The 15,660-nt window shown below is 44.2% G+C and overlaps 1 protein-coding gene across 2 annotated transcripts in view; it reads right to left on the bottom strand.

The window, feature by feature from the left end:
• Positions 1 to 13,892, bottom strand: part of ELOVL4 (ELOVL fatty acid elongase 4) — a 37,307-nt gene extending 23,415 nt beyond the window's left edge. The window contains exon 1 of one of the 2 annotated variants that reach the window (XM_058801353.1): positions 13,659 to 13,892. In XM_058801353.1, the coding sequence (XP_058657336.1) occupies positions 13,659 to 13,758 (100 nt within the window). In that variant the 5' untranslated portion in view covers positions 13,759 to 13,892. Of the gene's footprint in view, positions 1 to 13,259; positions 13,423 to 13,658 lie in introns of those variants that run through there. The other variant, XM_058801354.1, reaches the window with a different exon arrangement.
• Between the last annotated feature and the right edge of the window lie 1,768 nt (positions 13,893 to 15,660).

Genomic DNA, 15,660 nt, shown 5'->3' with positions numbered 1-15,660 from the left:
TATTCCTCAATTAGTGGAATTACAGAATCATTAAAGTTGGAAAAGACCTCCAGGATCATCTAGTCCATCCTATGTCTGAACACCACCATGTGAATTAAACCATAGCACCTAAATGCCATGTCCAGTCATTTCTGGAACACCTCCAGGGACGGTGACTCCACACTTCCTGGGGCAGCCCATTCCAACGTCTAACCACCCTGTTCAGTGAAGAAATTTTTCCTGATGTCCAACCTGATCCTCCCCCTGCACAGTTTGGGCCATTTCCTCTTGTTCTGTTGCTAATAATCTCAACTTATAAAGTTTCTTTAAACTTTACAGGAGAAATCCTGTAATAGCAGATTGAAGCTACTGTGTGAATTAAAATTATATCCCCACAGCCTCATCCACGTTTCAGGCAAAAGAAAAGTCCATCTCTTCTTAGGAGAGATTGTGCAGACATATTGCTGCAGAAAAGCAAAATGACTGGGACAAAAAGAATGGCCAGTTTATGCTTCTTTCTTATCTATCATACTTGGCAATGTCTGCAGTCTTCTGGCACTACAGGTATTTCTAAGGAGTTTGACAGGACCTGTACCTAACTCAGAAAGAATCTAATATCATCTACGATGATACTTCCATTAACACGTGTATAGGCCAAGAGATCTTTCTTAGAAGAATTTCCCATTTTAGTACAGGATATGTCTTTTCAGAGGCAGCAAGCCCGGTAGAACATATAGCAGCTTGCTGTAAAATGTTAACTAGCATAAAGTTGCTGTCTGCAGCCAAAGAAATTAGGATTAAACTTTAACTAGTTCACTATAATTTTCTTTCCTAGACCTATCTTTTTTTTTCCTTCCTCATTTGGGTAGTTCTGAACAGGTTATCGAGTCACTCACTCACTACTTGTCTTTTTTTTTTTTTTTTTTAATTTTCCTTAAAGAAATGCTTCATCTCATTCACTTGCAGTCGTATTTTCCTATCACAGAATCATCTTCATGGCTCATCTGTGTATATTCAACAAACATTTAAATTGGCCTTGCACTGGTTTCTCAGCAATCAGTCAAGTCCCTGCTGCTTTATGTCACAGAAAATTCTGTATTCTCATAATGTCACAGTATCAGTGGTGGTAATAACTGACAAGAAAACAAAGATGTGAGTATCAGAGAATCATAGAATGCCTTGGGTTGGAAGGGACCTCAAAGATCATCCATTTCAAACCACCCTGTCATGAGCAGGGACACCTCCCACCAGAGGCTGCTCAGAGTCCCATCCCACCTGGTCTTGAACACTTCCAGGGATGGAGCATCCACAGCTTCCCTGGGCAACCTCCTCCAGTGCCTCACCACCCTCCCAGTAAAGATTTCACAGTAAAGAAATTCTTCCCATGTATGGTATTGGTAAAGCTAAGGATGACATGCACAGGATGCTGTAGGGACAAAGGTTCCCAAAACCTGGGGAAAAAGCATAACGGCTGATCTGGTTTAAGTAATATTTTTTTTAAATTATTTAGTAGATCAGTAGAGAGAAAGCAAGTTTTTCTTAATCTTTGATAATAAGGGTAAAAATCTGAGTTAAGTACTTTGTCTATCCTTAAGCTTTAACTAGTCAGGAACAAACTAATTAGTTCAGGTCAAGAACAAGAGACATCAAAATGTTTTGGCAAAGCATTGTCATTCTAAGAAGCCATAAAACATAAAACTAAGCTTCAAGAATAAGAGTATTCAGCCCCAAGCACAATGAATAATGAGAGCACATACCGCAAAAATCAAAACAATGAAACCCACATATTCTAAGTTTGCTGTACAAAACCCTGTTGTGGTCAGAAATGAGAGATGCCTGCCCCAAAACCAAGAGGACTATGAGGCAAGACTAACAGGTACCACCCGTAGCCAGTTGTGGCTTTGTTTTGAACTTCAGGGCTTTGTAATTGACTGCTTAGTCTTTTTTAAAGCTGTAAACAGCAACACAAAAACAAAATGCCACACAGCTAAGAGCAACATCTCCTGCAGCTAATGAGCACCTGTGTAATGTGCCTGTGTTTCATAAACTCCCATTAAAGTAACACGAAGGCCAAATCCCAATTTGCTGTTAAAAGGCCATGTGTATTTTAACTAGCCTTCCCATCACTGTAATCTTCTCAGGACTCCTATCACTCAGTCATTAATATCATATTGCCTTTGTGCCTATATACAGCAATTACATTATACACGTGTTTCAAGACAAGGATAGTTATGGAATTACTATGAAGTTCAGGACACATGACAATTTACCATCAAGTCTCAGGATTTCCAAGTCCAAATATATTACCTTGCTCAAATTATATTTATCTCCTCCATTGATTATGATTACTTGTGGGGACAGTACAAATGATCTGCTTCAAGTAGTAATAAAAATACAATCCTCATTGAAGCTTACACAAGATATGCAAGATACAAGCCCTTGAGCTATGAAGTACTCTTCTGGTTGCCAAATCTTCTTTTCCAAACATCACAAATGCAAGATGCATTCCCAGTGCAGTGATGCATGCATGCTTTTTCTTAAATATTATAAGTTACGGAGTAAACAGACAAAAGCACACAAAACCCCCAACCCAACCATACAATGTAATTTTATAAACTACTTGCAGACTTTATGATCCAGCATATGTCTCTGTATTTATAAAGCAATAGAAGTACTGCACAAAACACACTTTATAAAGCTTTTCTTCTACTGAAATTTTTATTTTAGTATACTTTGTATACAAAAATACTTTTGTATTTTTTGCCAAAACTATTTTTCATGTCACTGCTTCATACAAAAGCACTGGGGTTTGGGACTATGAAAATAGTTGTAGAAGTATCAGTAAGCAGTAATGCAAACACAGGATTTATGCACATTCAATGTTGCAATAACAGATTAGACTGTTGGCCCACCCAGAGTTTTATAATGCTGAAGGGGATGATCACAAGGTATGATGACCTCCCCCAAAGACAGATACTGGATTCCTTCAATTTAAACATAAGTTCATTAAAAACGTGAAAGATTATTAATGTCAGTTGAATAATAAGTCTGCAAGGCCTTATCCACTGTGGAGTCAAGTGTTACACACTCAGCATACACGGGACAGTAAATTCAGCACTGACTCATGTCTAACACCCTGGAAGGATAGTGATGTTTAACTACACAGCAAATATAAACAACCTATGTTGATGCTCTTGTAAAACAGTTATTTGGGGTTGTAGATGAACATTTAGAGACTTTTAAATGCAGTGCTTGAGCATGTATGAAAACCAGCAGTGGCAAGTGAAATCTAACTAAGAATAATACCAGAAAACTACTGGGTAAAATTTGCAAGAGGCAGCACAGAAAGCTCTCTGATAAACTACCTGGTTTTCCTGTTTGCATTATCACAAGGATGCTCCTCATCACTTTGGTTTTACAGAAGGATGAATGAGATGAGAATTTTGTTTTGATTAAAAACTACAAAAGGAGTTACTGAAATGCATTAGCGCTTCAAAGTTCAGAGGCAGAAGTAAATTTACAGTTGTGAGATGCATTAGGTCTTCTGTTAGCTTAACACAAATACATCAGTCAAAGCCTCCAAGGAAAAACAAAACTCTAAAACATTTAGAACTTAATTCCTCAACATCCCTTTAACATCAGCAAAAATGACAAATTGGAGGGCTGAGGAACCAAGCACAAAAAAAGACTAATTTTGAAATGCAGATTTTCAAAATAGGAACTGAATGACAAAATGTTTTTGACCCAAAAGTGATGAAAAGAATGATCAGTGTCTGAAGCCTTCATTCACTAATACACAGTAGCAAAATCATCAGTTTGGAAGCTACATAATGTCCATTTCCAAACAACTGCTACAACTGAGTCCTTTCACTTCCACAGTTGGGTTACCTTCCATGCTAACACATGGCCCCAAGGTTCCCTAATGGTTTCAGCAATAAAGTTTCTCCCTCATGGCAAAAAATTGAGGGATCACTGAAATGGAGATTGGACAGAGTAGAAAAAAACCTGACCTAATTATCAAAGCATTTTAGGGTACTCTGTGAGTATTTCTACTGGGCTCATCTGTTCCTGGTAAACCACTAAATATTAAACTGTGGAGAAAATATGATTGTGAAGTTCCTATTTACAGCACAGCTAGTCAATTTAACTACTAAGTACCTTTTTTTTTTTTTTTAATTTTAACTCAAACCATTTAAAAAAAGGTGTTACAATGATATTCTAAGAATAAGAGGGCATAAAATCATGTCAGAGAAAAGACTTGCTGGCTCAACAGAAAAAGTGAAAGACATGAGTTATAAATTCACTTCTTTCAGCAATATTCTAAGAACATTTAGAAAGCAATAAAAATTTTTCTTATTGGTCATAACTGGGAGAAGCAATCAAGGAGATAATATCTATAAGCAGATAAAAAAAGAAAATAGAAGAACACTATAGTCAAGCATGTAAACTAAGCACAACATATGCAAGAGCTGGAAGAAGACACTTTTTAGATATAGCAGAAATAGATAAGAGGAATAGGATAATATGATGAAAACAAACCAAACAGTCAAGAGTTCATGACTATGCTGAAACAGAAAGTGAAACCAGGGATGTGCTGGTTTGACCCTGTCTGGAGGCCAGGTGCCCACCAAAGGTGCTCTGTCACTCCCCTCTCAGCTGGATAGGTTACAGAAGATAGAAGAAAAGGGTTATGAGTTAATCAGAATCACAGAATGGAAGAGATCTTCAAGATCATCAAGTCCAACCCATGCCCAAATACCTCAAGTAAACCACAGCACTGAGTGCCACATCCAGTCTTTTCTTAAACATCTCCAGGCATGGTGACTCCACCATCTCCCCAGGCAGACCATTCCAGTACTTTATCACTCCTTCCATAAAAAACTTTTTCCTAATATCCAACTTCTATCTCCCTTGGTGCAGCTTAAGATTGTGTCCTCTGGTTCTGTCAGTGGTTGCCTGGAGAAAGAGACCAACCCCCACCTGACTACAAGCACCTTTCAGGGGTTGTAGAGAGCAATAAGGACAGGGAGAGGTCACAAACTGATTACTGTCACAGACAAAACAGATGTGACTTGGGGAAATTACTTGAATTTATTACCAATCAAAATCTGAGTTGTATAATGAGAAGTAGAACAAACCCAAAAAGCACCTTTCTCCCAAACCCTCCCTCCTTCCCAGGCTTAACTTCCCTCCTGATTCTCTACCTGTCATTGCCCTGCCAGTGGCAATGGGAGATGGGAAATAGGGATCACGGTCAGTTCACCACATGCTGTTTCTGATTCTGCTTCTTCCTTAGGAGGGGGAGTCTTTCCCCTGCTCCAGTGTCAGGTTGCTCCCACAGGAGAGAGTCCCCCATGAAATTTTCCAGCCTGAGTCCTTCTCACAGAGTGCAGCTCTTCACAAACTGATCCAGTGTTCGATCCTTCCTGCTCCAGCACAGGCTTCCCATAGGGTCACAGCCTTCTTACAGCATCCACCTGCTCTGGTGTGAGGCTCCTCCACAGGCTGCAGATGGATCTCTGCAGCCCTATGGACCTCCACAGGCATCAGGGGCACAGGTACCTCACCAGGGTCTTTCCCATGGGCTGCAGGGGATCTCTGCTCCAGCACCTGGAGCACCTCCTCCCTCGCCTTCCTTCCCTGACTTCCATGTCTGCAGAGTGGTTTGTATCACATATTCTCACTCTTCTCTGCCTGCAATTACTTCTGTGCTATTTTTTCCCCCTCTTCTTAAATATATTATTGTAGAATCATAGAATGGCCTGGTTTGGAAAGGATATTAAAGATTAGCCACTTCAAACAACTTTATCATGAACAGGGACATCTTCCACTAGACTGGGTTGTTTAGAGCCCCATCCAACCTGGCTTTAAACATTTGCAGGGATGGGGCTTCCACAGCTTCTCTGGACAACCTCCTCCAGGCATCTCACCATCCTCAGAATAAAGAATTTTTTTCCTAACATTTCTAACCCAAACCTCCACTCTTTTAGTTTGAAGCCATTCCCCCTCATCTTCTCACTACATGCCTTTGTAAAAAGTTTCTTTCCATTTTTCTTGTAGGCTTCTTTCAGATACTGGAAGGACACAATTAGGTCACCCCAAAGCCTTCTCTTTTCCAGGTTGAACAGTTCCAATTCTCCTAGCCTTTCCTCATAGGAGAGGTGCTCCATCCCTCTGAACAACTTGGTGGCCCTGCTCTAGATTTGCTCCATTAGGTCATTGTCCTTTTTGTGCTGGGACCCCAGAGGTGGAAAAGTGGAGAGACAAGAGTGGAGTAGAGGGACAGACTCACCTGCCTCAATCTGCTGGCCATGCTGCTTTTGATGGTGTCATTGTTGTCACAGAGATTTTATTACATCACTGACTGGCTCAGCCTTGGCCAGCAGTGGGCCCATCTTGGAATGGGCTGGCATTGGCTCTGTAGGACATGGGGGAAGCTTCTAGCACAGCCCTCCCAATACCAAAACCTTCCCATGCAATCACAATACAAGGGAAGAATCCCATGGTACAAGCAGACACAATGCCACAGAGAGAGTGAACACTCCAGAACAGGAGTTAAGGATCAAACCACTGAAATTATTCAAGTACCCAAAGAAAGAATTTGAGTTGCAGGCACGCAAGCAAAACAAAACCAAGAGCTACTGATGCCCACAGGCATCACTATCTTGCATCAAATGCAAGCCAAACTGAGGTAGATTATTCTCCCTCACCTTCCATGAGAGAAAGGTAATCTAGTTCATGCTTATCTAGAGATCCAAGCACACATAAAATGAGTTAATACAAACCACATTGCACTCCATTTATCTCCAGGCTTGCCTTGCAGCTACTTATTGCTTTGCCTGCTAGCTAGGGTGCAGTACTCAAAACCCCAACAGGGCTAACACCTAAGTATTGCCAAGCCTGAATTTCAGAGCTGCCTTCATTTGCATCCTTAAAATTCCACAAGACTTTGAAGTTCATACACTCAGAAGCACTTGAGTTTGACAACACTGAGCTTAGTTGTACCCACTTGTCACCACACAAGATCCAGGAACTGTATTCAGTATCTACATCCTCCTAAGTGAGGTGTCAGTCAGACCCACTCAAAGTGTTCCTTATGAAGCGCAGTGGTAGCTCCAACTTGGTTTCCAAATACAGCTTGAGAAAGTCAAGCCTTGTCATATATTTACTAGTCAGAGAAGTCCTACCTTATGGATCAGATCTGTCCTTAAAATCACACTGTCAAACTTCTGTGCTCCAGGAACACTCCACTCATATGAACCCTCTTTAAAAGCCAAAGCTGTGATTCTTTTAATGGTCAATTCTTTTTAGGCAAATGAACTCTCATTTAGCTCCAGTTTTTCAGGCCATTCCGGCATTTATTCAACCCCACTTGCCTTACCTCAAAAAACTCTTCAGTACACACAACAGCCTCTTCTCCCCACCTTAGCCCTGCATCCTAGCAAATTCTTCCTCACAAAGTCCTCTCCATATCTGTTTGGAGTATTTTCATTCATTCACCTTTTATCTAAATGCTCTCTAATCAATCAAGTAACTCCAAAAACCTGTCTGGACCAGCAGAGGAAAAACTGGAGTCTTGCCTCACCCACTCCTCATGACTCCTGATCTGCAAGACCTTAAAAGGAACTACATCCAATGTTCCCTAAGCTTCTTCTACTACCTGTCCTTGTGCAGCCTTTGACACTCTTCCCTGGCTGCACAGGACAGCAGCACAGCTGCCTTGAAGACAACCTCCTCTGGTGGTTCACATCTACAAGCACAGCCCTGCCACAGCCCTCCTCACCCTGAGCACAGCAGAGTGACAGCTACAAACACTCCTGTCAAGGCACTCCAACCAGAGACAGCCACCTATGAGCAAGAGTTCAGCCACTATCCCCGATCAATCTGTGTAACCTTGGAGTCTCCAGGATGGCTGCATCTGCTTCATAGCAAGGTATTTCAACTTCCAAGAACTCTTCACCAATGGTTGCAGTATGGGGCTCCAGGACCACATGCTGATTTACACTTCATGATGCCTCAGCTGAGAAACATGATTTGCTTAGAACTCTGCAACAGCAATTTGCCATGTGCTGAATTCTAAACATCTAGCCATTTTGCCTTCTGCAGTAGGTACTAAGGTCATGCAATCAGCTTGGTTAAATTCTGTGTACAGCCATTTCCACAACTTTTCCCACGGATTCTCCTTTAAGAGTATTCACAGCAACGTATTTCCTTCAAAGATTTCAAGACATGCTACCTACACAGCTTTAGAATGAATTTTCAAATATTCAGTTATGTTCTTGTCATTTTGTCTACACATTTCCTTTTCCTTCTGGAATATGCTGATGAGTGTTCAAACAGAAGTTTGTCTTACATTCTTGCTGGTGCTCTTTGAAGGTTTTTTCTGTTTCATTTCTTTACTGGAGCTGAGATTTGCATATCTTCCCTACAACTTCTCCTTTTTCCTTTTAGGAAAGAGAAGTCTTCCACTCATAACTCAGCTTCTCATCCATAGAGTTTATTTTGCTTGATCCTACTCCCTCATGACAAAGGTCTTGAAGCTTGCTGACCCAAGGCGTCTAAGTAGACATTTCCCCTTCACTAATGTACTTTTTCTGAATGATGTTTCCATTTCCAAAAATGTTTGGTATCTGTTTAGTTCTGACTATGTCTTTTGAGTTGTACAATCTGATAAAATCTCCTGATGATGAAATGGGGGTAGAATTTCCCTCAATCAGCAAATTGCTTTCAATACCAAGCATTATATTTTTTCTTCACTAATAAATTCCCTCCCTTCACTAACTGGCAATTAAATGTCAAATGAATCAAATAAACTGGATGCTCCTATTGCTCAGTTTAGTTGACAGCAGTCTCATATGATCTAGGCATTAACATTCTTTGCTTCCACAATGAATTTCTCCAAGTGCTGCTTCCGCCACAGGTTTTTTCTTTGTGTTTCTGCCACAAGACAGCCAGCCCAGTTAGACAGCTTTTTCATTTCCAGTATGTTTCTCCCTGTCTAATCCTTGTGTTTTACTCAGCCATGGCCACAGACTGAAAAAACTGTTCCCTTGAGAAGAATGTTGTATTTGCAGGACAAGTATAGTGCCAAATCACAAATCTGATGCTCAACCAGCCCTCTGAAAGTCCAGGAACACATTCTGCTTTGTTTCTGTGAAATAGACTTCATGAACCTTAATCTCACCCTTCATTCTCTTTCCTCATCATCACCCTCTGAAGCACTTTCACTGGGATTCTACTTGCCTCCAGCTTTGGCACAAATCCTCAGCTACAAGGGTCTACTTGCACTGAGAGTGTTCTGCTAAGCACCCAGTGAACTTCTCAAGCATAAACACTCAAGATCCTTTGGTCACACTTGGGTTCTCCATGGGGGAAAGTACAAGGGAAGAAGAAACATGTTTTGTTCTGTTTCTGTTCCCTGGACTGAAAAAGAGTACGAACCTGAACTTCTTGGGCAATTTTTAAATTAGTCCCAAGATCCCTTAGCAAAAGTGGTCATGGCAATCAGTGTTCTCAAGGAAGCTGCTCCACTGGTTCACCTTTTAGGCAAACAGCTGTAAGTTTCCCATCTTCACCATCCTCACTGCCTTACACTTCTGACCCAACTGGTAAAACCTACAATTGATGTTGCTTCTGAACAAGATGCTAGGTAGAACACTACCCTACCACTAAAGTGAAAGTTTGCATCTCTCTCCTTTCCTACTGATGGAAAAAGTCAGTAATCTTATTAACTGCAACAGCTGTAAATAGTTGCTGTTCCAAAGCAGTCCCACGTGGCCTGGGATGGCCCTTGTCTCCTTAAACTCTTGAGCTCCAAGAACAATCATTCCCACCCAAAGTCAGTAAAGCCTTCTGTTCCTTAGCTCAGTACATTCAAATTAAGTAGCTCCTCTAAATAAATATTTTTGTCCAGTGTTTCATGAGTCTTCTTTTCAAGACACAATCCCCTACTCCCCCTCCCCGACTGACAATGGTCTCTTCGCCCACATTTTGAGATTTCCACACTCTTCTTTTCTGATTGTGTCCTGAGTTATTCATCTTAATAGTTCCCCTGCACTCAGCCTGGAACCTCCCTTTAAGTCACTTGCTCAGTCATCTAATCATACCCTTAATCCTTCCTGGCAAATCCAACCCCAACCAGCTACTCGAGCTGAGAGAAAGAAGGAAGCCCTGCCCTAGCCATTACATGGAACTGGTCCCATGCCCTTACAGAAATAAGGACATGGAATTCCTAGATCGTATTTCCTGATAGTAACTGTTCCTCTGACCACCTATTTTTGCTCTTGATGACCGCTAACAACATGTTTTTGACCCTTCTATCTCTTCTTGAAGATTATGGCTTCCTAAATTACGTCCTTCAGCCTCCTAGGTGAATATATAGTTACAATGGATTTTGGGCTTTCATGTAAGGGGGTCTGAAAAGTAGTCACGGGTGGAGAGAAACAAAGTAGCTTTTCAAGAAATGAACAAGCAAAAGCATCAAGCTAATGCTGAAAATGTATTTGATAATATACTTGGGGGAAAAAGTCACAGAACACTGCTATTATTCCCAAATGCAAGACTTAAAAAACCAAAACCACAAACAAATCAGATTTAGACAGCATGCTTAATGCTAAAACAAATTGTAACATCAACTCAAAACCATTTAGGCTCATTATATACTTGGTCTTTTGGGGTTTCTTTGGTCTCAGAAAGGTCAGTTGCTTTTTAAATAGCACAAAGCAAGGAAAGGAAAACTATCAAATCTTTAATGTGTAAAAATAAAGCAGCACAAGACTCAGTGGGATGTTCTGGCACAGTTCTACAGAAGTGTCATCACAGGAGTCCGAGGCAGCAGGAGAAAACACCTGCTGGCAAGACAATCTTGCTGAATACAGAGAACAGGGCTGAAGACACACAGGTGTTCAATAAAAAAATGGAAGTGGGAAATTGAGAGAATAAGTGTAGGAGTAGTAGTGGGAATAAAATTTCTTCACATTTTGTTGTGTAATTTTGCTGTGTAGTAGTGTTTCAGTATGATTTATTGTGTAATGCTATTGCATAGCATCATTTGTTGAGCAACTTTGCTGCGTGGTATAGTTTTTTATTTAATGATATTGAACATTAGGCAATGGTGTTACATGCCATAATTTGTGTTTTCTGTTGAGCAACATTACTGTCATGGCTCTTAACACAAAGGTGAATTGCATGAATTCATAACAGTGCTGAATTCACAATTTTAACATATAGAATGGCTTGGGTTGGAAGGGACCTTAAAGATCATCTCCCTCCCACCACTCTTCCATGGGCAGACACACCTTTCACTAGGATTTCAGAGCCTCATCCAACCTGGCCTTGAACAATTCCAGGGATGGGGCACCCACAAGTTCTCTGGGCAACCTGGTCCTGTGCCTCATCACCCTTGCAGGAGAGAATTATTTTCCTATTATCTAAACCTACTCTCTTTCAGTTTGAAGCCATTACCTTGTCCTATCCCTACATGCCCTTTTAAAAAGTCCCTCTCCTGCATCCCTTTTAGGTACTGGAAGGATGCTGTATGTTCACTCAGAGATGGCAAATGGAGACAATTATTTTTGTCAGAACAAAGAAAAATGCAGAAAAGCAGCAAACTGAGCAGGTATTTTTGCAGAACTTAGGGCATTAAAGATTATTTCACTGAACAGCCACACAGCATTGCCTCCTGAGTAACACTTTCTTATCCTGAGCCACCTTGTAACTACAATGTGATACACTACATGTTTCACCTATCCCTACCTGACTGTAAAAACTACAGGAGAACCTTGTTCCACATACTACTGGGTATAAATAAGAACTGTAATGTGTTTTTCATCTGACTTAGGCTCTACTCAAAACTAGCCTTGCAGGGACCTGCTGTAATCCAAAATCGGAACAAGAAACTTTCCACGAGATAGGACTGATTACTTCATTACAATGGAATCCTGCTCTAACAGCAGTGCTACTGAACTTAAAGCAAAAATTAAAAATATTACTTTAGTAAATCAATAAGACTTACACATATTTTAGGGGCAATAACAATGTCATCCTACTACTGCTTAACATCCTCCAAAGAAGCAGAAGAAAAGTTTGCTCTATGTATAGTATCATAGTTAGTTACTTATTGTTACATTCTTTACATTTACTTAATTTTTCTTCTTTTTTTTCCCCTCAGATTAGTTTTGCTTATAATAGACATGGTCTATTGACAGACTTAAATAACATTTTTGAATTTCAGGAAATATATCAGAATTTGAAGTATTTTTTCAAATAAATCAAGTAATCTATAAGGTTATCTTTGTACCCACATCTATTTCTATATCCATCTGAAAACGCTATTGATTGACCAGAATAGCATCTCTTTCATTCTTTACCTGGCAGTCTATGAACAATTGTATGTTGCAAGAGTCAGAGAGCAAACACTGGTAGATTACAATGCAGTGCTGCTGCAAGCATTTTTATTTGCTCTCATATTCTGGCAGTTTTTAAAAACAGAAGAGAAAAATACACATGCAGGCTCAATTTTTAAAATACAGCAAAATACAGAAGGTATGAAAAGGCAAATTGTGAAAAAAGTGAGCTCTTTCCATCTATAACATAAGATTAATTTGTTATGTGGCAGATGGCAGAAGGGAAGGGGGGTGGAAAAGCAAAGACTGCTGATGCAGTGAGCTTCCCGTCTGTAATGAAGGCCCCACATTCCCACCTATCACACTGCCACCAAACACATCCACACTTACATGCACACCCGTTTTACTCTGGGTTTCAAAATAGCTAAACCTCATCGCTGCGTGGACAACGAAAAAATGAAGAAAACATCCAGAGGAGTAAATGATCCTTCTGCCAGCTGCCCGTGGCTACTCACAATAGCAGCTGTGAAAGCGACTCCTTTCATTTGACACACGAGACAGAACCATTCACGCTGACCAATAACACTGCCAGAGCTACCGGCCGCTGCAGCAAGGCACCACCTCATTTGCTGTCCCAGCACCGCAAGCTGCTTTTGCACATTTCTCCGTATTCCGAGACATTTACTCTTCCTTCAGCATCTGCCACATTGCAGTCGTGGAGTGCCAATACAGGAGTGGAGCACATTGAAAACGGAAAACAGCAGGACTGACCCAAACACACTTAATATAAAATGACAAGCTGCTGCAGCGGCGGTAACAACCATTTCCTCATTTCTTTTGCTGAACTCCAGGCGATGCCGACGCGGGGCTCCCACCTGCCGCAGGAGCCAAAGCCCGCCTGAGCTCCGGCACCACTTACCGGAGGGCCTCGCTTACCTCCGACATCAGATCCCCGTATGACAAGCCCGAGGCACGCCGCGGCGGCAGAGAACGGGAGGAACACGGCCCTGGGAAGCGGATTTCGCTCCGTCCCCCCGCGGGCGCCCGGGGGACGCGCTCACCTTGCCGCGGACCGATGCCCCGCGCACCCCGGGCCGCTACACGGGATTACGGCAGATAAACAAACACCGCACCGAGCGCACCCGGAGGGCCGAGGAAGGCAGGCGGGGGTGAGGTGGGGGGGGTCTGTCCCCGCCGCGGCCCCATCCCGGGAGCCGGAGCGCTCTCCGCGTCTCCCGGGAGATGGAGCCATTTTGAGCCGCTGCGCATCAGTGCCGGCGGGCGGGGGGCGCCGGGCACGGCGATGGCGGGGCCGCGGCCGCCCTGGCGCGTTACCTCGGATGCTCCAGGTCCAGCGGTAGAACTCGAGGGTGTCGTTCACCACGCTGGACACCAGGCCCATGGCGCTGGGGGGCTCGGCGGCGGCGGCACCCATGGTGAGCAGCAGCAGCAGCGGCGGAGCCGGCAGACCTGTCTCGGCGCGTTCGTCCGTGCCTCTGCGCCGGGGCTGCTGCTGCTGCTGCCCCTTCTACAGCCGGGGATGTGATTTAAATCTCTATCTCTCCGTATCTTCCCTCCAGACTCCGCCTCGCTCCCGTCACCGGCTCCCGTGCCCCGCGGGCAGGGCGGAGGGCGCGGAGGCGGGGGGCGGCGCGGCGGCGGCCGCGGCTCCGCAGCTCGGTGCTCCCGGCCCGGCGCTCCCGGCTCGGTGCGCAGCGCCCGGCGCGGTGCGGGCGGGCGGGGGCGTCACGTGGCCGCCGTCCCGCTGCCCCCGGCGGCGCCCGCGGAGCGCGGCCCCACGGCCCGGCCCGGCCCGGCCGCGCAGGCGCCCGCGGCCCCCCCGGAGCAGGTGCGGGCGGCGGGGACCGCTCCTCCTCCCGCCGAGGGCGTGCGGGGGGCGAGGAGGCGCGGGTTATCGCAGCCCGGCTTTTTATGTTCAAATAGGGGTTTTGAATTTTTATTTTACCAGAAAGGGGGGAAATTAGTGTTTCAGCCAACTCCTATCTCCTTTCTTTCTTTTCTCTTTGTATAGGTTTGGATCTTTCTTCTTTTTTCCCCTCTTGCTACCCCTTGACAGACACGCCGAGGGTCCGCCGTGAGCGATGCTGGTTTTACCTCCGTCTGTGCGTATCAAGGCTCTTCTGCTGCTTCCAGGAGCCTTCGCTAAGGTCCCTTCGCCTCCCAGTACGGGTAACACCAGCAACCGCAACGGGACCTCGCTTCCTCCCTGCCCCACCACCCGGTGGCACTTCCCTGACCAGCCTTCTCCAGGTGCCACCCAGCTGCCCTTCGCACACCCCCCCTTATCTCCTGGACCAAGGCCCCTGTGGTCGCTTCATGGAGCAGAGAGATGCAGCTGCCTGGAGTGTTGCTGGGTGCTGCAGGAGAAGCATCCATTCTGCACCCTGTGTTTCAGTCCCAGCAAACCCTCTGTCTGGTGTAAAGGCACCACCTTCTCCTCACACCCTTTGCTCCTTATCTCCTTCTTGGCAGCTTGTCTGTGCCGTGATCTTGCATAGTGCAGATGGATGCACGACACCCTTGGGAGCGAGGGGCAGGAGGGGACCTGCTCCACCCAAGCTGCAAGCTTTCCTCCTAGCAGGCAGCACATCAGATGGTGTCTGCCTCTCCCTCCTCCAGTGCAGCAGCACCTCTGTCACTTGTTGTCACCTGGTCTTGGTGAGCACAGCTCGCACTCCTCCTCCTGGGTGAGTCACCCCGGCTTAGCTCCTGCACTGCTCTGGCTGCTGGGATCCCAGCCTATGGACAGGAGAGGCACACGGCCATCACTAGTTACTGCATGGAAGCAGAGTCACTGCACCACAACCAGGGGGTTGGCAGTAGGGATCGCCTACACTGGGAAAAGGAAGAGGAGCTATGTCAACACCTGGAGGCCTCGATGGACAGGGAAGTCCAACCCAATGCTGGCTGAAAGCTGGAGTGAAGCAAGGATGGCACATGCGGATGGATGGACAGCTGCTACTTCTCTCACATGAAAACAGCCAATCAAAATTCTTCATGAATTACAGAGACTTGAATTATGCCTTATTTTGATGGTGCTGATAGTGGCAGAAGGTCTGGTGAGAGCTCTGAAATGGATCTGTCACTGGGTAGGGCAAGGTGAGCACCAACCTGCTTCTCAAGTTGCAGGCAGACAGTGCAGTGTTAGCTGTGCTTCCTGCACCTCCAATAGGAGAAACCACTGGAGTGCATTCCTGGACATTTAGTATCTTTATATGTGGTTAGCATTGTCTAAAGCACAGCAGCTTCAGAACTTTTTGTAACATTGTCATTTGAATCAAAAGGAAATCAGGAGATTGGGCCATAATCCTCCAAC

The sequence above is a fragment of the Ammospiza caudacuta genome, chromosome 3, assembly GCF_027887145.1.
Source record: "Ammospiza caudacuta isolate bAmmCau1 chromosome 3, bAmmCau1.pri, whole genome shotgun sequence".
Taxonomy (NCBI): domain Eukaryota; kingdom Metazoa; phylum Chordata; class Aves; order Passeriformes; family Passerellidae; genus Ammospiza; species Ammospiza caudacuta.
This window is presented reverse-complemented; position numbering and strand designations above follow the sequence as displayed.